Consider the following 19,309-nt stretch of genomic DNA (forward strand, 5'->3'; position numbering starts at 1 on the left):
ATGTTGTTCTTCTGAACTTTGTATACATCCAGAGAATACAAAGAATCCAGAAAAAAGTATCCCCCTAAAATATGAAGCAAATGTTTTCAACATTGATAATAATCAGAAATGTTTCTTGAGCAGTAAATCAGCCTATTCGAATGATTTCTGAAGGATCATGTGACACTGAAGACTGGAGTAATGATACCGAAAATCAGTTATTTTAAATTGTAATAATATTTCACAATATTACTGTTTTTACTCTATTTTTGATCTTTCTTTCCATCCCCAAACTTTTGAGCAGTAGTGTATAATAAATAACTGTACACATGATTTAAAGTTGCATGTCATTTTTAGGCTTTTATATAATATTACAGTATAGCTGTAAAACTACCTTCTTGCTTGCTACAGCTTGACATTTAGCATGTAAATGCAATTTTTGAACACACAACAATTTCAAAGTCAACATCAATTATCATAGCCCAATTAAACTCATCCAAACACTCACATGTGTTGCCACTGTTGTTTGAAGGCACAACCAGAAGCTCAGAACGTGGGTTCTTGATGATGTCTTGCCAGTGGATGGTGTCAGCATGGCACAAGAACTTGTTCTGATCCACATACACGCCTCCATTCAGGATTTCTACAATAGTGAAAATTTAAAAAGCAGGTGAATTAGGAATCGTGTTCATTCATTTGAGCCACTAAGCCTATTTCACAGCATAAATAATGTTAAATAAACACTTTATGTGCATATCAAAGACGTACAGTTCATTCTAAGGTCATCCTAAGGATATAACCCCGAAACCAGTTTATATGATTTATAAAAGAAGTATAATGAAAATAATCTCTTTTTTTTTTTAGAACAGGATTTAAGAATGAAATCACCCCAATTCCCAAGTTAAGGAGCTTATACAAGATCAAGCATGATTATGAGCATATCAATGTGTCTGTAGAGATTGGGAACATATGCTTTATGTGGAGGTAGTATATCCGCCACATCCCTTTCGAAATCCCTGCCCTCCTGTTACCCTGTAACAAATATTATTACTAGCTCAGAAACCAAGCGCTTTAATGAGTTACTGAGAAATCAGACATTTCTAAAAGCCTGCTTTAAAAATTTCTGTTCATACTCAAAGACATCCCAAACATATGACGTAGAACTAGTTCATAGCCTCCAACAACCTTCTGATGAATGAGACTATGGCTAGATTTTTAAAATGGGTTAGTACTGTTTCATTTGCTCTTGAAGGGAAACAAATAGGAAGTTAATGAAGCAATATTATTATTCAGACACTGGCTGCCGCTTCATAATCAACTAACGTAACTTTATATGTTACATGGCTGGACAGTTCTGTTAGAACACCTCAGATCTGCACAGGGTTCATATGCTGAACTGATTAGATCTTACTTCCATCTTTAGTAAATACCATCTAGTGCCCACTGTTTTGTGTTTTCAGTTGCTGAGCCCACAGAGAATGGATCAAACGTATTAAAATGGACATGAGCACTAGTATAAAATTAGCCGATTCTTTCAATAAATACACAGAATGTTATTTGTAAACATTTGTGAATGTATATGCATGCATTATGTATTTTATGACTATAAGTGGCAGCAAATCAGCATATTAGAATGATTTCTGAAGGATCATGTGACACTGAAGACTGGAGTAATGATGCTGCAAATTCAGCTTTGATCACAGGAATTAACTAGAAGCTAAAGTTTGTGAATAAACAAGCTTGAGAAAGCTTGAATGGGCAGAAGAGACAAAGCACATGTCTGTTCAGCTTTCTCAACTGTTTATGTTCACTTGAGACATAAACAAATGTTTTCGATGATACTTGCGAAGATATCATGTATTATGACTTTATGTTGTATGTATTTGTCTGTTCAAGCGCCAGAAGAACCGAAAGTGATCTCGCTTCGGGGCTCGTGCATCATCTGAGATGCAACTCGGCTCTCTGCATCCTACAAAAAACAGCTCGCGAGCACTGAATTAAGTTGTTAGGGCCCGAGCACCGATGGTGTGAGGACCCTATTGGAATTGCTCAGCCAAAATTTTCTTCTTCTCCAAAATGAATCACATTTTTGAGGGCCTAAACGTTCTCAAAAACTCATGAAACTTTGCACACGCGTCAGAAGTGGTGAAAATTTACATCTGATATGGGTTTCAGAATTAGGTGTGGCAAAATGGCTCGATAGCGCCACCTACAAAATTTCAATTAAGCGCCCTTCGTGCTACGTTTCACGTACAGTTATGAAATTCGGTAGACAGATGTAACAGCCCAATACCTACAAAAAAGCCCTGGGTGAAAAGTTTGTAAACCCAACAGGAAGTGAGATATTTTGAATTTTCTCTACAAAATTTTGGCAGTTTTTGCCATTTCCACATGTTGTACTTTAACGAACTCCTCCTAGAGCTTTAATCAGATCAACATCATTTTTGGTCAGTGTAATCTAAAGGCCTTTGAGACGTTAAATTGCGAAGATCTAGAGTTTTCGCTGAAGGGCGTGTTCGTGGCGGCCTGGCAAAGTTCGATGTTTCGCCATGAAACAGGAAGTTGTTGTAACTCGGGCATACAATGTCTGATCTGCCCCAAACTTCACATGTTTTATTAGAGTCCTGACCTGAAGACATCTATATGACAATATTCAGTTACAGTCATAGCGCCACCTGGGGGCAACAGGAAATGACATGTTTTACACTGTGATTAACTCCTCCTAGAGATTTAATCAGATCAATGTCATTTTTGGTCAGTCTAATCTAAAGGCCTTTGTGACGTTAAATTGCGAAGATCTAGAGTTTTCGTTGAAGGGCGTGTCCGTGGTGGCATAACAAAGTCTGCTGTTCCGCCATGAAAAAGGAAGCCGTTGTAACTCAGGCATACTATGTCTGATCTGCTCCAAACTTCACATGTGTGATAAGAGTCCTGGCCTGAACATATCTATATGCCAATATTCAGTTAGTCATAGCGCCACCTGCTGGCAACAGGAAATGGCATGCTTTACACTGTAATTCCCTCCCAGAATCACATTTCAATATGCCACAAAGTACCAAACATACTAGAAACACGTTAAATCATGCAACACTTGGCTAAGTGCTAATGTATGTGATTAACGCCATGAAACAGGAAGTTGTTGTAACCCAGGCATATGATGTCCGATCTGCTCCAAACTTCACGTGTTTGATAACAGTCCGGGTCTGAACACATCTATATCACAATATTTGGTTATGGTCAAAGCGCCACCTGTTGGCAGCAGGAAGTGTGGCAATTCGAAATGACTTAATGGCATAATTCTCCTGTATTCATTCGCTTACATGCATGTCGACCACTGTTCTCTGTTTTCCTAAGGCCAACGGGTGGCGGTGAGCCCGGGTGCGAGGGCCCTTTCATCGCTGCTTGCAGCTTTAATTTTGCCTGTATTTGTGCTCGAATTGTCTAAAATCACTTGAATGTTCAAAATGGCAAGCCTTTAAACACATACAATTGCCAATTTTCGTGATGATGGAAGCAAAAGTGATCTGGAAAGTGATCAGAAACACGACGCGGCTCGGCTCACGTTTGACAATTGTAGGGTTGCCAAGTCCGTAGTTTTCCAGCGGAATTGGGATGCTTTTAAACTGTTGCCGCGGGTTGAGTTTTTCCCCGGCCGGTTAAAGGTTATTACATAAATTATATTTGACTGAAATGCTTGTATTGAAATAATTTATATCCTACCAATGACAAAACTGTGCTAGATGTTAAGTTGTGTGAAGGACAGCCATTGTGTTTATGACCATTACCATTACCATTTTTTTTTTTTTTTTTTTTTACAGTGACTGCAAAATATGTATTTTAGGTATAGGAATAGCAAATTATTATGCATGTTTTAGGGGTATAAGGCCCTAAAGTGGAGGATACTGACCCAGTGACAAGCTAACGGTCAAATTTATGCACATTTTGACAGTGTATTATTCAATATCTCAAAAAACCTCACTGACCAGCACTGTGAGATCTCCAGGTCTCAGAGCCCTCATCCCTGCATTCAAAATGAACCCAGGAGTGATCAAGAGTATTTAAACATGACAAATTCACTTCCTTTGAGTGAAAGTGAAATATTTAAAATTTTCTTTCAGCACTTCCGTGATGATGGAAGTGAAGTGTGCAGGGGGAAAGGTTGAACAACAGACCATATGAATACATTTTTAAAGAGTCACTTTTGACATTCACAGCTGGAAACCCAGACTGCATGTGAAGCACTTCACATCATTAACATCTCTTTGATGAATTCATCTGCACACAATTCCTTTGCAAAGAAGGTGGACAGAATCCATTCAACAACAGTTGTAATAAATATATATTTAAATGAGAATGCAATTTGAGCGAGTAAGAATAAGAAACAAAAAAAAAATATATATATATATATATATATATATATATATATATATATATATATATATATATATATATATATATATATATATATATATATATATATAATATACATATATACACACACACACACACGCATGCTGTATATAATGAAGTCAACTGAAGGGCAAGCACTCTTCACACATACTGTGGTCCTTATCAGCCGGACAAATTGAGCGACATTATGGCTCGCCTGTTAACGCTAACTGTCTGCCTCCATCTGTAAACAAAACTCAATCAATTCAATGACACAAATAAACTGTGGGTCAAAGCTGAGCACAGTGCAATGAACTGAAAATCATAGAAAAATATTTAAAAATAAATATATAAGCCTGAAAATCTCTGAACACAAACAAAATGCTTATTAACTTTGTTGTAATTATAAACTATGAACTTTATAATACTAATTAACAATAACCATTAACAAGAATACAGCAGAGTATAATATAATATAATATAATATAATATAATATAATATAATATAATATAATATAATATAATATAATATAATATAATATAATATAATATAATATAATATAATATAATATAATATAATATAAATGTTTTGATGGAAACAAACAAAATCAGAAATTAAAGTAGCAGTATGAATTCAATTGCATTCACGTTTAAATTAATGTGCAGATGTGCCATAACCAATTAATGTTTTTATAAGACAGAAGACAAGCAAGAAAATATTGTTCATTAACTCAGTACAAATTGGAGAACTCTTATTTTCTATTATAAGATACCTTTTTATGTGATAAAAAAAATTCACCTCATATCAATTGTTATTTATTTATTTACTTTTTATTTTTTATTTTTATATCTGACACACAATGCAATTATTTTGCATACAAGAAGGGGAAATTAATATTAAAGCCAAATTAAAATGGTGTCAGAACCACTATTGTTTGAGAAACAGTTCTCATTTCATTCTGTCTGTGTCCATTTTTACATGGACAAATCGTCTCCAAAAGGCAGACTGTAATCAGTAAAATGCAAACGAGACTGGAAAACCTAAAGGACAGGTCACCAGTGCAGATATGAAGAAAAGAAACCAGGCAATCAATCAAGAATGGGCATTCATCGAAAACCTTCAACACACTTAAAGAAATTCAGTTTGATTAATATAATGCAATTTTTTAAAAATAAAATCCTAATTATTTAACCAACTTATACCAGTCAACTTATACATGTCTGTTTGCTTTAGAATGTGCATTAACTGCTCTAGCCTAAAGAAATATGCACTGTAAAAAATGACTGTGATTTTAACAGTAAAAGACTGTAAAAATGCTGCGGTGAAAAACTGTCAATTGGTTTACAGAAAGTTTCCGTACTATATACGGTGAATAACTGTAATAGATCTAACGGTACATTTAATGTAATTTTGAAAATAACAATTCATTGTAAAATTTACAGTGAAAAAACGTAAATTGACATTCCCACAATTCCCTGCGTGACACTTCACATTTGATATATTTTCGTTGAAATAACTCTGTTTCTTCTTAGTTTTTCTCATTTTTTTCCTAATCAGTTATGTACATTAGGGTTTTATGTTACATCTAATGTTGTTAAATTAATGTTTATTGCATTTTTAAAATGTCATGTGTGTTACCATGATGGTGTTTAGTGTGTGTGTGAATGACACTGTGTGCACCTTCTATATGTTAGTGTTGTCCTCATCAGCTTGTGGAAAATCTGCTTGTGATGAGCTTTGATTCATCATGTGACTCTTATCACCACTGTGTTTGGTGACTGTCAGTGTATTATAAAGGTACAAAACAGATATTATTACTTCATTAGGTTGGTAAATTAACATTATATCAGTTAATGAAATACGTTATTTTACCGTAAATTTAACAGATTTTTTTTTTTTACGTTGCTACTGTATTTTTTACGGTAAAGTTCTGGCAACCACAGCTGCCAGTTTTTTACCGTAAATTTTACTGGGATTTTTTTACAGTGTGGAAGTTTGTTTCCGCCAATGAATAAAAAACAAAAAAATATATTTTTTCTCAGAATTGCGTGCTATAAAGTTGCAATTGTGTGTTATAAAATTCAGCAATGTGAGATGTAAACTCACAATTGCGAGAAAAAAGTCAGAATTGCTAGAAAAAATTCACAATTGTGAGTAAAAAAACAGAATTGTGAGATATAAACTCAAAATTGTGAGAATAAAAGTCAGAATAGCGAAAGTTGCAATTATCTTTTAAATTAGTTTTATTCTGTGGCGGAAATCAGCTTCCATAAAGAAATGAAAACATTAAAAGAAATATCAAAATATTTATTAATTAAAAAAGTCACATGATGTAAAATAAAAAGGCAAAATCAATTTTAGTTCGTTTGACAGATCCTTTGCCCAAAATTGCGCAAAACAACGTTAGAGATCTTTTATGTTATTATAAGAAGTTTTAAAATAATTTCAGATCATTATGAAACTGTGGTGGCACAGATTTGACTAGAGTCTAGGTAATGTGCTCAGAATATTAAAAAATAACTAGACATCTTTAAAACAGGATAAATTCAAATGAGAAATTAAACTGCATAAGATAAGTGTATTTTATTCCATTTGCAGTTTCTTTTACCTGTTTTAAGCATAAACCTAATTAAATACATTATTTTTATTTTCTAGTACTTTTGCAGTGTAGGCAATACAAATCAGATATAGAGAACATTCTTGATTTTCTTGATCCACCCTTTCAAACTGCTGATTTGGCAACATATATATTTTTTTTTTTTCCACTATCAAAAAATTGTGAATGCAAAATAGGCTGATACATTAGAAACATCCACATTATACACGTCACATCGTGGCACATTATGGAATTTTTTTTTTTATTACACTTTTCCATTGAGGCTGCTATGTGCTTAAAACATACTGAATATATGCTTTTTATATTTATTTTATAATTATTTAGAAAGTATTTTTTTTTTTTTAAGTAATTAAATGACCCCTCCCTCAAACTCTCTCTGGTTATCTGCTTCAAGATTCGCTGACATTAGCTCAGTTTCATGGGAGAATGTTTTTAAAAAGTAAAGCTGTGTTTGAAGCTGTGAGATTCTGTGTAGTTTAAACATTTTGCTGCATAATGATGATACTGGATCCATTATTAATAGATGTTCCTCTCTCTGCCTTCTGAGCAACAGACCGGTGAGATGGTATTAGCTCTGCTCTCTTCACTTCATTTTAGCCTTTTCACACACAAGTTCTAAATTCCCAGAATAGCTCGGTCTGTTTTTTATCATAACATTATATAATATTGTGTGATATAAGGCATGATAACTCATATTGTACAATTATAATGACATGTAAAGTATAATGGAGCCAAAATTCCTTTAAAATTGTATATGCAACAATAGCTATATTGAGAGAAGAGAAGACGCTGCAAGAAGGAGGGGAAGTTATTTTGATTAAAGATTATGAGGGCATATGAATTTAAAAAAAATAAATAAATGATGTGCACGGATAAATCATTTATAATAAATACTGCAATATTCCATTAAAAATGCATTGAGAGGTCACATACCAATCAAAGAGAAATATCAAAAACAATGTCATCTTTAACATCAGTGACAAAAATGGAATCTATAAATATCAACCTTTTTTGCATTACATTAGATGATTTAACCAATATCTGACTGGGTATTACTGTCATAATTCTAGTCCGGCTCCCCATAGCTCTATCCCTCCAAAGACATTTGTAGTGAAATGTTCCCTAGTGCCAAATAACTGTCAATGTCCAAATTTCTAACAGCAGCACATCACGTTCCTATTGATTCAGGAGCTGCCAGGAACTTCATAGACAGAGAGTATATTAAAATATTGAATATTTACTGCAAACCCCTGCCAACCTCCTGTACATGTCAAGACGTTACATGGCAAACCGGCAAGATGTTACCGGGCTAGCCTTGGCTGACTTGCAAATTTCAAAATTCAGATCAGATTTTTAAAGTTCATGTAGGTGCCCAAACACAGTCTGAAGGGCCTTGAAAGCAAGATGTTTCTAATATTTCACGTACTATGTTTTTAGAAATAGTCAAGCTGTATGACATCCATATAGAATTTGGTCTTGTGCCATTGATCTGCTAACAGTCACACACGCTGTGTAAACGATCAGATACGAACACGATGATGAAGAGAGAATGCAGTATTTAATAAATCCAAAGATAAATCCAAACAAGAGCCTATCAGGTGTTATGCCCCTAAAACAATATTAAAATCTGTTCTCTGTGATAACAGACAGATATGTCAGCATTGCCTTGGGCAATTGCGATTGCATGGTCATTTAGGTAAAAATAAATAAAAAATAGATAGTGTTGATTTTAACTGCCATGCAATGTACGAGTAGAGAGTGACAGCTAAATAAAATCTGCACAATTTCAGAAGTCTTTTTTTTTTTGCCTTTTTTTTTTAAATTATTGAATTAATATAATTAAAAATAATAATCATTTAAAACAAAAAATAATTTTTTAATTGTCTTATATTTTAATTTTAAAAGCAGACTTTTCTATTTAAAATAACCATGCATGTTGATAGGACAAAATAAGTTTAACTTAAATAGATTTAAATAACATAAAAATAAAATAAAATGCATTTTTATTTGCTTAATTTTTGTGTAATTAACCATTTTTTACTTCATTGTTAATTCAGATGCATGTTAAGCATCATGTGCATCAAAAATGATAATGCAAACAACAACAACAACAACAACAACAACAACAACAACAACAACAACAACAACAACAACAACAACAACAACAACAACAACAACAACAACAACAACAACAACAACAACAACAACAACAACAACAACAACAACAACAACAACAACAACAACAACAACAACAACAACAACAACAACAACAACAACAACAACAACAACAACAACAACAACAACAACAACAACAACAACAACAACAACAACAACAACAACAACAACAACAACAACAACAACAACAACAACAACAACAACAACAACAACAACAACAACAACAACAACAACAACAACAACAACAACAACAACAACAACAACAACAACAACAACAACAACAACAACAACAACAACAACAACAACAACAACAACAACAACAACAACAACAACAACAACAACAACAACAACAACAACAACAACAACAACAACAACAACAACAACAACAACAACAACAACAACAACAACAACAACAACAACAACAACAACAACAACAACAACAACAACAACAACAACAACAACAACAACAACAACAACAACAACAACAACAACAACAACAACAACAACAACAACAACAACAACAACAACAACAACAACAACAACAACAACAATAATAATAATAATAATAATTAAATAAACATGGAATTGATTAAATCTTCCCCTTTGTTCACATGCTAGATGTGTGGAAAAGTTTGTATTTATATAACGAATATTTTCGCTCAAAAGCAATCATTATGTAGCACTGCAAATACACAATGACAACACAATCCAGACAAAAACACTAAAATGACTTCAGGGTAAAGAGGACTAGAGTGACCTCCACCTTGACCTGAGGGGTATATGAGCAGCATTACCTGGTGGAAGGATGAAACCTGAAAACATGAACTTCACTGATGGGTAAAGGTGTGTGTGGGGATTTACACTAAGAGATTACATTTAATCAAACATATGTGAACATGCATATAGATGAGTGAACAACCTCTAACGTCAAACACTGTAGTTGAGACTAGAGTTTGGTTGGTTGAGAAGATGCTGTTTTCTGTGCTGCATGTGAGACCAAGCACACTTGGAATGCACTTCTAGAGATGAGGACTCGGGCTCGATTTAATACGGAAAAAAACAATGCCATCGTTACTGTTCCTATCTGTGTGTACGAGTGCTGAGGAAGCCTCCGGAGCTGAAATTCATATATTGTAATGGACATTTGGTTTTAGACACACGCTGTAAGTGGTCAACCAATCACAACAGACTGGTCCGTCTGACCAATCAGAGCAAAGTAGACTCTCAGAACCATTTCAGACTGTGATAATAGAGCTGAAGCTGCAATATTTTGAGAAAATTAAAGTGTTTTTGTCCTTAGATGCATGTAAACCTATTGTAGGAGACTCTGAAACTAAATTAGGAATCTTTAAAATATCAAAATAGGGGCAAATTAAGGGATTTATACTATATTGGAGTGTTTTTGTACGTTAAAAGAGCTGTAATGGAAATCGTATAAATCCTAAATGCATTTCAATGCATTCCTCTTTTATACATCCTGATGCATGAGGAGGTCCTGATTTGAGAAATGCAAAGCGATCATTTAATGTGATGAGGACTGATCTAATGCCGCTGCTGTTTACCAAACATTTGGGTTTACACATAGCCAGCAGATGGAGAGAGAAATTACATGTTCTCTTTAGACTGCGCTCAGCTGCTTGGCATGCTTTCACATAGACAACAACAACAACACAGAAGAGCACAAAACTAAAGCCTGTGGATATGTGTGCTTCCTAAATGTCAAGATTTTAGCTTTGGTAAACATACAAATTGTACTCTCTCTCGGTCAGCTAATCATTTCACGATAATCAGTCATGGATACTATAGGTATTGAACCTCAGACTACATATATTTTGAATCCAGCTTGTGATATTCTTTAATTATGAAATGCAAGAAAAAAGGCCATAACCATCTACATTCTGCTGTTCTCAGAAATGAGGATTTTATCACCATTATTCAGGCTGGATCAGATGATCTGATATGGGCTCTAATCTGTATGCATTAACAGTTCTGGCCTAATTGCTTTTCATGGTACATACTGAGACCCGCTGGCATGAGAGCAGTGTGTGGTCAGAGCTGTCAATTCACCAGACAGTCTGCAAATACTGGCATGGAGGAATGGAATACTTCCTCTTCTTCATTGTTTTCTTGGGTAAATGTCATAAATTATTACACAGACCTCTGGAATACTTAATACTTGACTTCATTCCACGGTCAAATATTTCTGAATAGCGACCACTGATCTTGAAAACACTGTAGAGCTGACCAGTCATCCAGGAAATCGGTTTCCTACAAAGCTGTGCTCTGTTTCTCTGACGTCTCTTTCTTATGACATACAAACAATTTCAGTCCACCCCCTATATATATGGGACCTATTATGCCCCCTTTTACAAGATATAATATAAGTCTCTGGTGTCCCAGAGTGTGTATGGGAAGTTTTAGCTCAAAATACCCCACAGATCATTTTTTATAGCATGTTAAAATGGCCACTTTTGGGGGGTGAACAAAAACACACTGTTTTTGTGTGTGTCCCTTTAAATGCAAATAAGCTGCTGCTCCCGGGCCCCTAAAAGAGGGCGGAGCTTCAAGAGCTCATGCAACAAGAAAACAGGACAATCTCATGCACTGAAAATGTCAGAAACTTGCGGTGTTCAGCCTTATGTGTTCAAACCGGAGTCAGACAATGATGCCTACAGAGCCAGAGAATATATGCTGCATGGAGATAGAACAGGTTTAGTTTGATTACGGTTATAACTTATGTTGTTATCTTGCTTTTATCCACTATTAGTACAAGCCTGTTTTAGCGGACCATGTCCGAATGATGGCCAAAACTTTACTTGTCCTATGAGACTATTGAGGTTTTATGGGGATTTAAAAAAAAAAAAAGGAGTTTTTACCATTATAGGGTGGTTGTGTACACTGCTAATGCACATTTATATGCAAACACCATGTAAAAGTGAATTTTCCATAAAAGGACCCCCTTATGATTTGCATGATTTATTTTGATAGAGTGAAGTAAACAGTTATATTTGTGCTGAAGTGACCACATATATGAAAGCTACTTGCCATCAGTACAGGAGAGTAAGAACATGAGATGATGACAACAACCTTACTTTATATCAAAGCATCCATTAAGCACCAGTGTGCTGCTGTTTCTCAAGAAGGATGATGCATGCTTTCATCTCTTTACCTGGAACACTGCGGGACTGGAGTAATGGAATAATTCTAAGCAAATTTATATTAGAAGGTAAAGTTACAACTATAAGCATTACACTAGGAATTACAGACCTATCCATACTACTTTTTCTTTTCTCATTCAGTCGTAATTAAGATCAAGAAATACTCTGCAATGATGGTAAATCTGGTAATACTTTCTGAGAATCAAAGTTGCATCTGAATATACATTATATTTAATGTTTGTTAATGTTACTAATAAGTTGATGTCATTGTTGGCAGATCATAAAAATGACTCTCAGCCAAATAATACATCCAGCTTAACAAAGCAACTACACCTCAAATGTATAGAGTCTCTAAAAAAATGCATTATAGCTGGGCAGTTGTCATTTCTGGTGGGCATACTGATGGCTGTCTCTCTTTATTTCTCTCCTCCTTAACCCCCGGGTCAACAAAAGGGCCGTGGGCATGGGAACACATACTTAGAAGTACTCTGTGTGTGTGTGTGTGTGTGTGTGTGTGTGTGTGTGTGTGTGTGTGTGTGTGTGTGTGTGTGTGTGTGTGTGTGTGTGTGTGTGTGTGTGTGTGTGTGTGTGTGTGTGTGTGTGTGTGTGTGTGTGTGTGTGTGTGTGTGTGTGTGTGTGTGTGTGTGTGTGTGTGTGTGTGTGTGTGTGTGTGTGTGTGTAGGGGAGGAAGTTAAAAAATAATTTTGCCTACAGCAACATTCTGACACACAGCAGCTATTAGGCAGCTTAAGCATCGAATCAAGCATGTCCTTTGTGAAGGAGTCAAAAGGTTATGTATAGCCTCTTCTACATAATGTTTCTGATGACTCTCAAGAAAAGCTTGAAGTTCCACTCTAAAATATGACAAACAACCTTATTTGGTAATTAATGTAGATTTAATTCCAGAGACAATTACAGCTTGTGTGATTAAATTGCCATCATTCAGTAAAGAGGGGAGACTAGAAGCAACAAAGTTGTCTTTCTACTAGAGAAAAATTTGTGTAATCATGGTTTCATGCACCCGTGGAACAGTGCTTAAAGGGATAGTTCACCCAAAAAAGAAAAATCTGTCATCATTTACTCAGCCTCAAGTTTTTACAAACCTGTATGAATATGATATATATATATATATATATATATATATATATATATATATATATATATATATATATATATATATATATATATATATATATATATATATATACAAACCCGATTCCAAAAAAGTTGGGAAACTGTACAAATTGTGAATAAAAACAGAATGCAATGATGTGGAAGTTTCAAATTTCAATATTTTATTCAGAATACAACATAGATGACATATCAAATGTTTAAACTGAGAAAATGTATCATTTTAAGGGAAAAATAAGTTGATTTTAAATTTCATGGCATCAATACATCTCAAAAAAGTTGGGACAAGGCCATGTTTACCACTGTGTGGCATCCCCTCTTCTTTATATAACAGTCTGCAAATGTCTGGTGGACTGAGGAGACAAGTTGCTCAAGTTTAGGAATAGGAATGTTGTCCCATTCTTGTCTAATACAGGCTTCTAGTTGCTCAACTGTCTTAGGTCTTCTTTGTCGCATCTTCCTCTTTATGATGCGCCAAATGTTTTCTATGGGTGAAAGATCTGGACTGCAGGCTGGCCATTTCAGTACCCGGATCCTTCTTCTACGCAGCCATGATGTTGTAATTGATGCAGTATGTGGTCTGGCATTGTCATGTTGGAAAATGCAAGGTCTTCCCTGAAAGAGACGACGTCTGGATGGGAGCATATGTTGTTCTAGAACTTGGATATACCTTTCAGCATTGATGGTGCCTTTCCAGATGTGTAAGCTGCCCATGCCACACGCACTCATGCAACCCCATACCATCAGAGATGCAGGCTTCTGAACTGAGCGCTGATAACAACTTGGGTTGTCCTTGTCCTCTTTAGTCCGGATGACATGGCATCCCAGTTTTCCAAAAAATAACTTCCAATTTTGATTCATCTGACCACAGAACAATTTTCCACTTTGCCACAGTCCATTTTTCAATGAGCCTTGGCCCAGAGAAAACGCCTGCGCTTCTGGATCATGTTTAGATATGGATCTTTTTTGACCTATAGAGTTTTAGCCAGCAACGGTGGATTGTGTTCACTGACAATGTTTTCTGGAAGTATTCCTGAGTCCATGTTGTGATTTCCATTACAGTAGCATTCCTGTATGTGATGCAGTGCCATCTAAGGGCCCGAAGATCACGGGCATCCAGTATGGTTTTCCGGCCTTGACCCTTACGCACAGAGATTGTTCCAGATTCTCTGAATCTTTGGATGATATTATGCACTGTAGATGATGATAACTTCAAACTCTTTGCAATTTTTCTCTGAGAAACTCCTTTCTGATATTGCTCCACTATTTTTCGCTGCAGCATTGGGGGAATTTGTGATCCTCTGCCCATCTTGACTTCTGAGAGACACTGCCACTCTGAGAGGCTCTTTTTATACCCAATCATGTTGCCAATTGACCTAATAAGTTGCAAATTGGTCCTCCAGCTGTTCCTTATATGTACATTTAACTTTTCCGGCCTCTTATTGCTACCTGTCCCAACTTTTTTGGAATGTGTAGCTCTCATGAAATCCAAAATGAGTCAATATTTGGCATGACATTTTAAAATGTCTCACTTTCAACATCTGATATGTTATCTATATTCTATTGTGAATAAAATATAAGTTTATGAGATTTGTAAATTATTGCATTCCTTTTTTTATTCACAATTTGTACAGTGTCCCAACTTTTATGGAATCGAGTTTGTGTGTATATATATATATATATATATATATATATATATATATATATATATATATATATATATATATATATATATATATATATATATATATATATATATATATATATATATATATATATATAGAGAGAGAGAGAGAGAGAGAGAGAGAGAGAGAGAGAGAGATAGGCCCATAGACAGACAGATATACTGTACCTGTCAGGTTCTTGAGGCCGAGTTGTCTAAGGCCGAAGTGTCCATCTCGTCTATAGTTGAGAAAGATGGACAGGGCGTAGCGTCCTTCATACAGTTTAGTGCCTCGGATGATCCGCAGGTTCTCCAGAGGAAGAAAGTCGAATTGGTTCAGAGCCACCAAAACATAACCCGTCACCTCACGGATAGACTGTGGAGATACACATACAAATATTTTCTGTCAGTCACGATTTAAGCAAAATACATGGAATTTAATTAGTCAATTTTGTGAAATGTAGCTAAAAGTGTGCTTGCAGAGATCTCTGAATTTATTCATATCTGTCTCACGGAACATCATTTTATATCTCTTTAGGCAGAGATTTGTCCTCTACTTTCGGTTCCACAAAGACTCGATGTCCTCGGTCATCACGGCAATTGAGCATCACCAAAAGGACGACTAACGAGGCAGCCTTCATATAATTTGAAGAGATAATGGCCCAAGAGAGCGCTGGACCCTCCCTCTCCACACCCACATCAATCATGTTGACATCCAATCACAGTTTCATACTGCGTATCATTAGCAGGCACAGAGGACAGGTCTATTTCATGCAGAAGAAGTGAATGTGATATAGCTGTACTGATCGGACACACACATACTGCTGCTGTCGTCAGAGAAATCCATCTGAAGAGCTGACTATGCACATGGTGACAGCTGACACCTGACAGTCACGTGCCCTGGAAGACCACTGCTAGAGATCATTATTATACTGCAGTCTTAAAGAGGTCATGAATTGAGAAATCAACTTTTCGTACTATAAGAATATCCTGTAAGTTTCAGAACTGAAAACTAAAATAACATTACCTTTCAAAGGATCCTAATGCTAGGAATATGCTTATTTATTTTCAACAATGTGAATGTCTCAGTTGAGCTTTATTTATTTGTATTCGGTACATTTCACTGTGGATTCTTTGGTAAATCAATCGCATTTCGTCGCAGGCTTTGCAAACAGACTTTTACGATATGGACTCGACAGTAATGCAACAACATGTCAGTAACTGTGTTCATTCTAATGCCTGATCTGATATTAATAATTCATGTGCAGTTAGATGATCTTTGTCTGTGTGTCAGTAAATCAAACCAGTGACTAAATGGTCAACTTAATGTTGTTTCTCTTAGTAGGATAAAAATAATCTGTTATTTAAATGGTGACTAAATTATACATAGAAAACGTTACAATTCGCTGGAGCTGTCAATCAAACAGTGTGAGTTTATCAGTTCTGGACTCGCACCAAAACTCCTGTTTTATTCAACAAATCTCTTAGTTACATCACGTTTGCACTGTTAGTGTTGATGAAAGCATTTGATAGTGTGCAGAAATTAAGTTGGAATGACGAGATCACTGCTTTCATGCGCTCAACAACATGTCTGTGATCGACTACATATGTTCATCACTGCAACCTTTAATGCCACAATCTAAATATAATGACATAGATATAAATGCAATGCTATGATCAATACTTTCCATGATTAGTTAACCTTGAGCTGTAATAGTAAAAATGTGCTAAAAGTTTTCGAGAGAGTAATACTTGGCTATTTCATAGGCAAAGATGTCAGCCAATCACAGCAGTGGGCATTTACACTGAAGTCTCACAGCAGACACGCCCCTTAAAACTGAGCATTCAAATCAGAGGGATAAAATCAGGGTAGGAAAAATGCCTTTTATTTCTAAATTATGACAATTTTTGATGTAAACATTATAATAACATTATAAAACAACGCAGTTCATCACCCCTTTAAATGCTAGATTCTGATTGGTCAGTCATTTAATAAAATGCCTGCTAAACATTTACCATTAAAGCAATAGTCCATCCAAAAATGCAAATTCTGCCATTATTTACTCACCCTCATGTCGTTCCAAACTCGTATGACTTTCTTTCTTCAGTGGAATGTAAAATAAACATTCTGAAGAATGTTTCAGTTCCCATTGACTTCCATTGTATTTTCTGTCCATAAAATGGAGGACAATGGGAACTGAAACTGTATGGTTACCAACATTCTTCAAAATACCTTCTTTCTATTTCTATGCCATGGTATCCTAGTAGAAGCAGCTTTTGGACATACATAATGGTAATTTCCATTGGATGCAATCACTCTACTATGATAATACTGTAGTATTTTCTGTTTTTGTGTTAATGTCTTTATAAATCAATTAAGTTTTAGGATAATTATTATGGAGGTGTCCGTTCAATTCAAGCCATCTGTGTTTCAAGTAGTTGTTAGTAGATCAAGTAGTCTTAAATCATGCATATCTCCTAGTGTGGGCAGGAACTAGGATTCCCATTGTCCTCACATGACACGAGAGGCAGTGAACAAAGGATGAAGTCTGCAATCAGTAATTAGCTTGATTATACCTTTCATACAAGCTGACTTATGAAGAACAAATAACTCAAAGCACCACATTACAGCAAAAAAAAAAAAAAAAAAAAGAATAACCCTACTTTTTAGTGCAAGGGGGAAAAAACGTGCCAGATGTTTTGCACCAATGCTTTCTCTTTTATACTATTTGCACCATGTTGGCTTTGCACATTTGCTAATAAGTTCAAACGCATGTTCGGTAACATCCACCAGTGTCACTAAAGACAACCCACACCAACACAACAAATTTACAAATATTATTAGACAGAAATTTTGATAGGAATAAAAAACATTCACAAAGACTATCAAATGCATTATGAAAATCTAAATAAATAAAGTTAATTTTGTAAAAAAAAAAAAAAAAAAAAAACTTCACTTCCTGATTGATCTATTGACAATAACTTCAACCGGTCAAGCAGATGAAATATATATAAAAAAATATGTAACAAAATTAAGTAAAATATTCAATAACAAGAACTGCATCAAAATACACTACCACTCAAAAATTTGGGGTCAGTAAGTTTTTTTTAATTTTTTTATAAATTATGAAATTTTATTTAGCAAGGTTTACATTTCAAATAAATGCTGTTCTTTTGAACTTTCTATCCATCAGAGAATCCTGGAAAAACAAGTAGCCTATTAGAATAAGTGACACAAGTGTTTTTAACATTGATAATAAGAAATTATGATAAAATTGATCAAGCATATTAGAATGACTTATTAAATATTAAAAATGACATATTAAATGACATATTAAAATAGGAAACAGCTGTTTTAAATTGTAATAATATTTCACAATATTACTGTTTTCCTGTATTTTGTCATCAAATAAATGCAGCATCGATGGGCACAAGAGACTTCTTTCATAAACATAATCTTACCGACCCTGAACTTTTGAACTGTAGTTTACATATATAAAGCACATATATAAAACATTCCTACACATTTTACGGTAGTTTCAAAATCTCACTTATGTTCACCTTTATAATACTGAAAGCCTGGGGTTTTGTAACGCTGTTTCAACATACATTACGAACAGATACTTTTAGCTCAAATTGTAGTAAAGTTCCAAATGGAACCTCACAAATCAAACACATTCAAGTTCCAAAAGCTCTCTCCCATTATACACCTTTATTTTTTCCTGCAGGCATTATTGGAATTTTACATTTGTTTGTAAATTGTAAAACAAACTATGTCACGGAGTCTGATATTATATATTTATCTTCACACTAATCACGCTGATGTCCACGTGTTGCCTGAAAAAAAATAAAAATAATGCCAGCATGAGTCAATCTCTCCACTTGAGCAGCTGGAAAACAAATTGAACAAACCGAGCAATGTATTTAAAGTCAAGTTCAAATGGGTGGATGATTCTGCCACTTTAAAGCTGCCATATTCTGTACTTTTGTAGCATTTTATGCTATTTTCTTTTCCCCCCAGCATGTAGGCAATGTTTTGTGCACCAAAAACAGTCTTAAAGTCACCATCAAATCAAAACGGACAAATCTTATTTTTTTTATGGAATATTGCAGTGTTTATTACTGTATATAAGAAGAAGAAGCAGCAGCTCCATAGTTCAAGGTCACTTGTATGCATTACAAATACAACTGAACAC

At 34.9% G+C, this 19,309-nt stretch overlaps 1 protein-coding gene across 1 annotated transcript in view; it reads right to left on the reverse strand.

The window, feature by feature from the left end:
* si:ch73-383l1.1 (receptor tyrosine-protein kinase erbB-4) overlaps nt 1–19,309 on the reverse strand; it is a 234,340-nt gene that overhangs the window by 70,301 nt on the left and 144,730 nt on the right. The window contains exons 3-4 of the mRNA XM_048197981.1: nt 15,303–15,489; nt 488–622 (exon numbers count right to left, since the gene is read on the reverse strand). Coding sequence (XP_048053938.1) covers nt 488–622; nt 15,303–15,489 — 322 coding nt within the window. The remainder of the gene's footprint in view (nt 1–487; nt 623–15,302; nt 15,490–19,309) is intronic.

This window comes from Megalobrama amblycephala, linkage group LG7 (assembly GCF_018812025.1).
Source record: "Megalobrama amblycephala isolate DHTTF-2021 linkage group LG7, ASM1881202v1, whole genome shotgun sequence".
NCBI lineage: Eukaryota > Metazoa > Chordata > Actinopteri > Cypriniformes > Xenocyprididae > Megalobrama > Megalobrama amblycephala.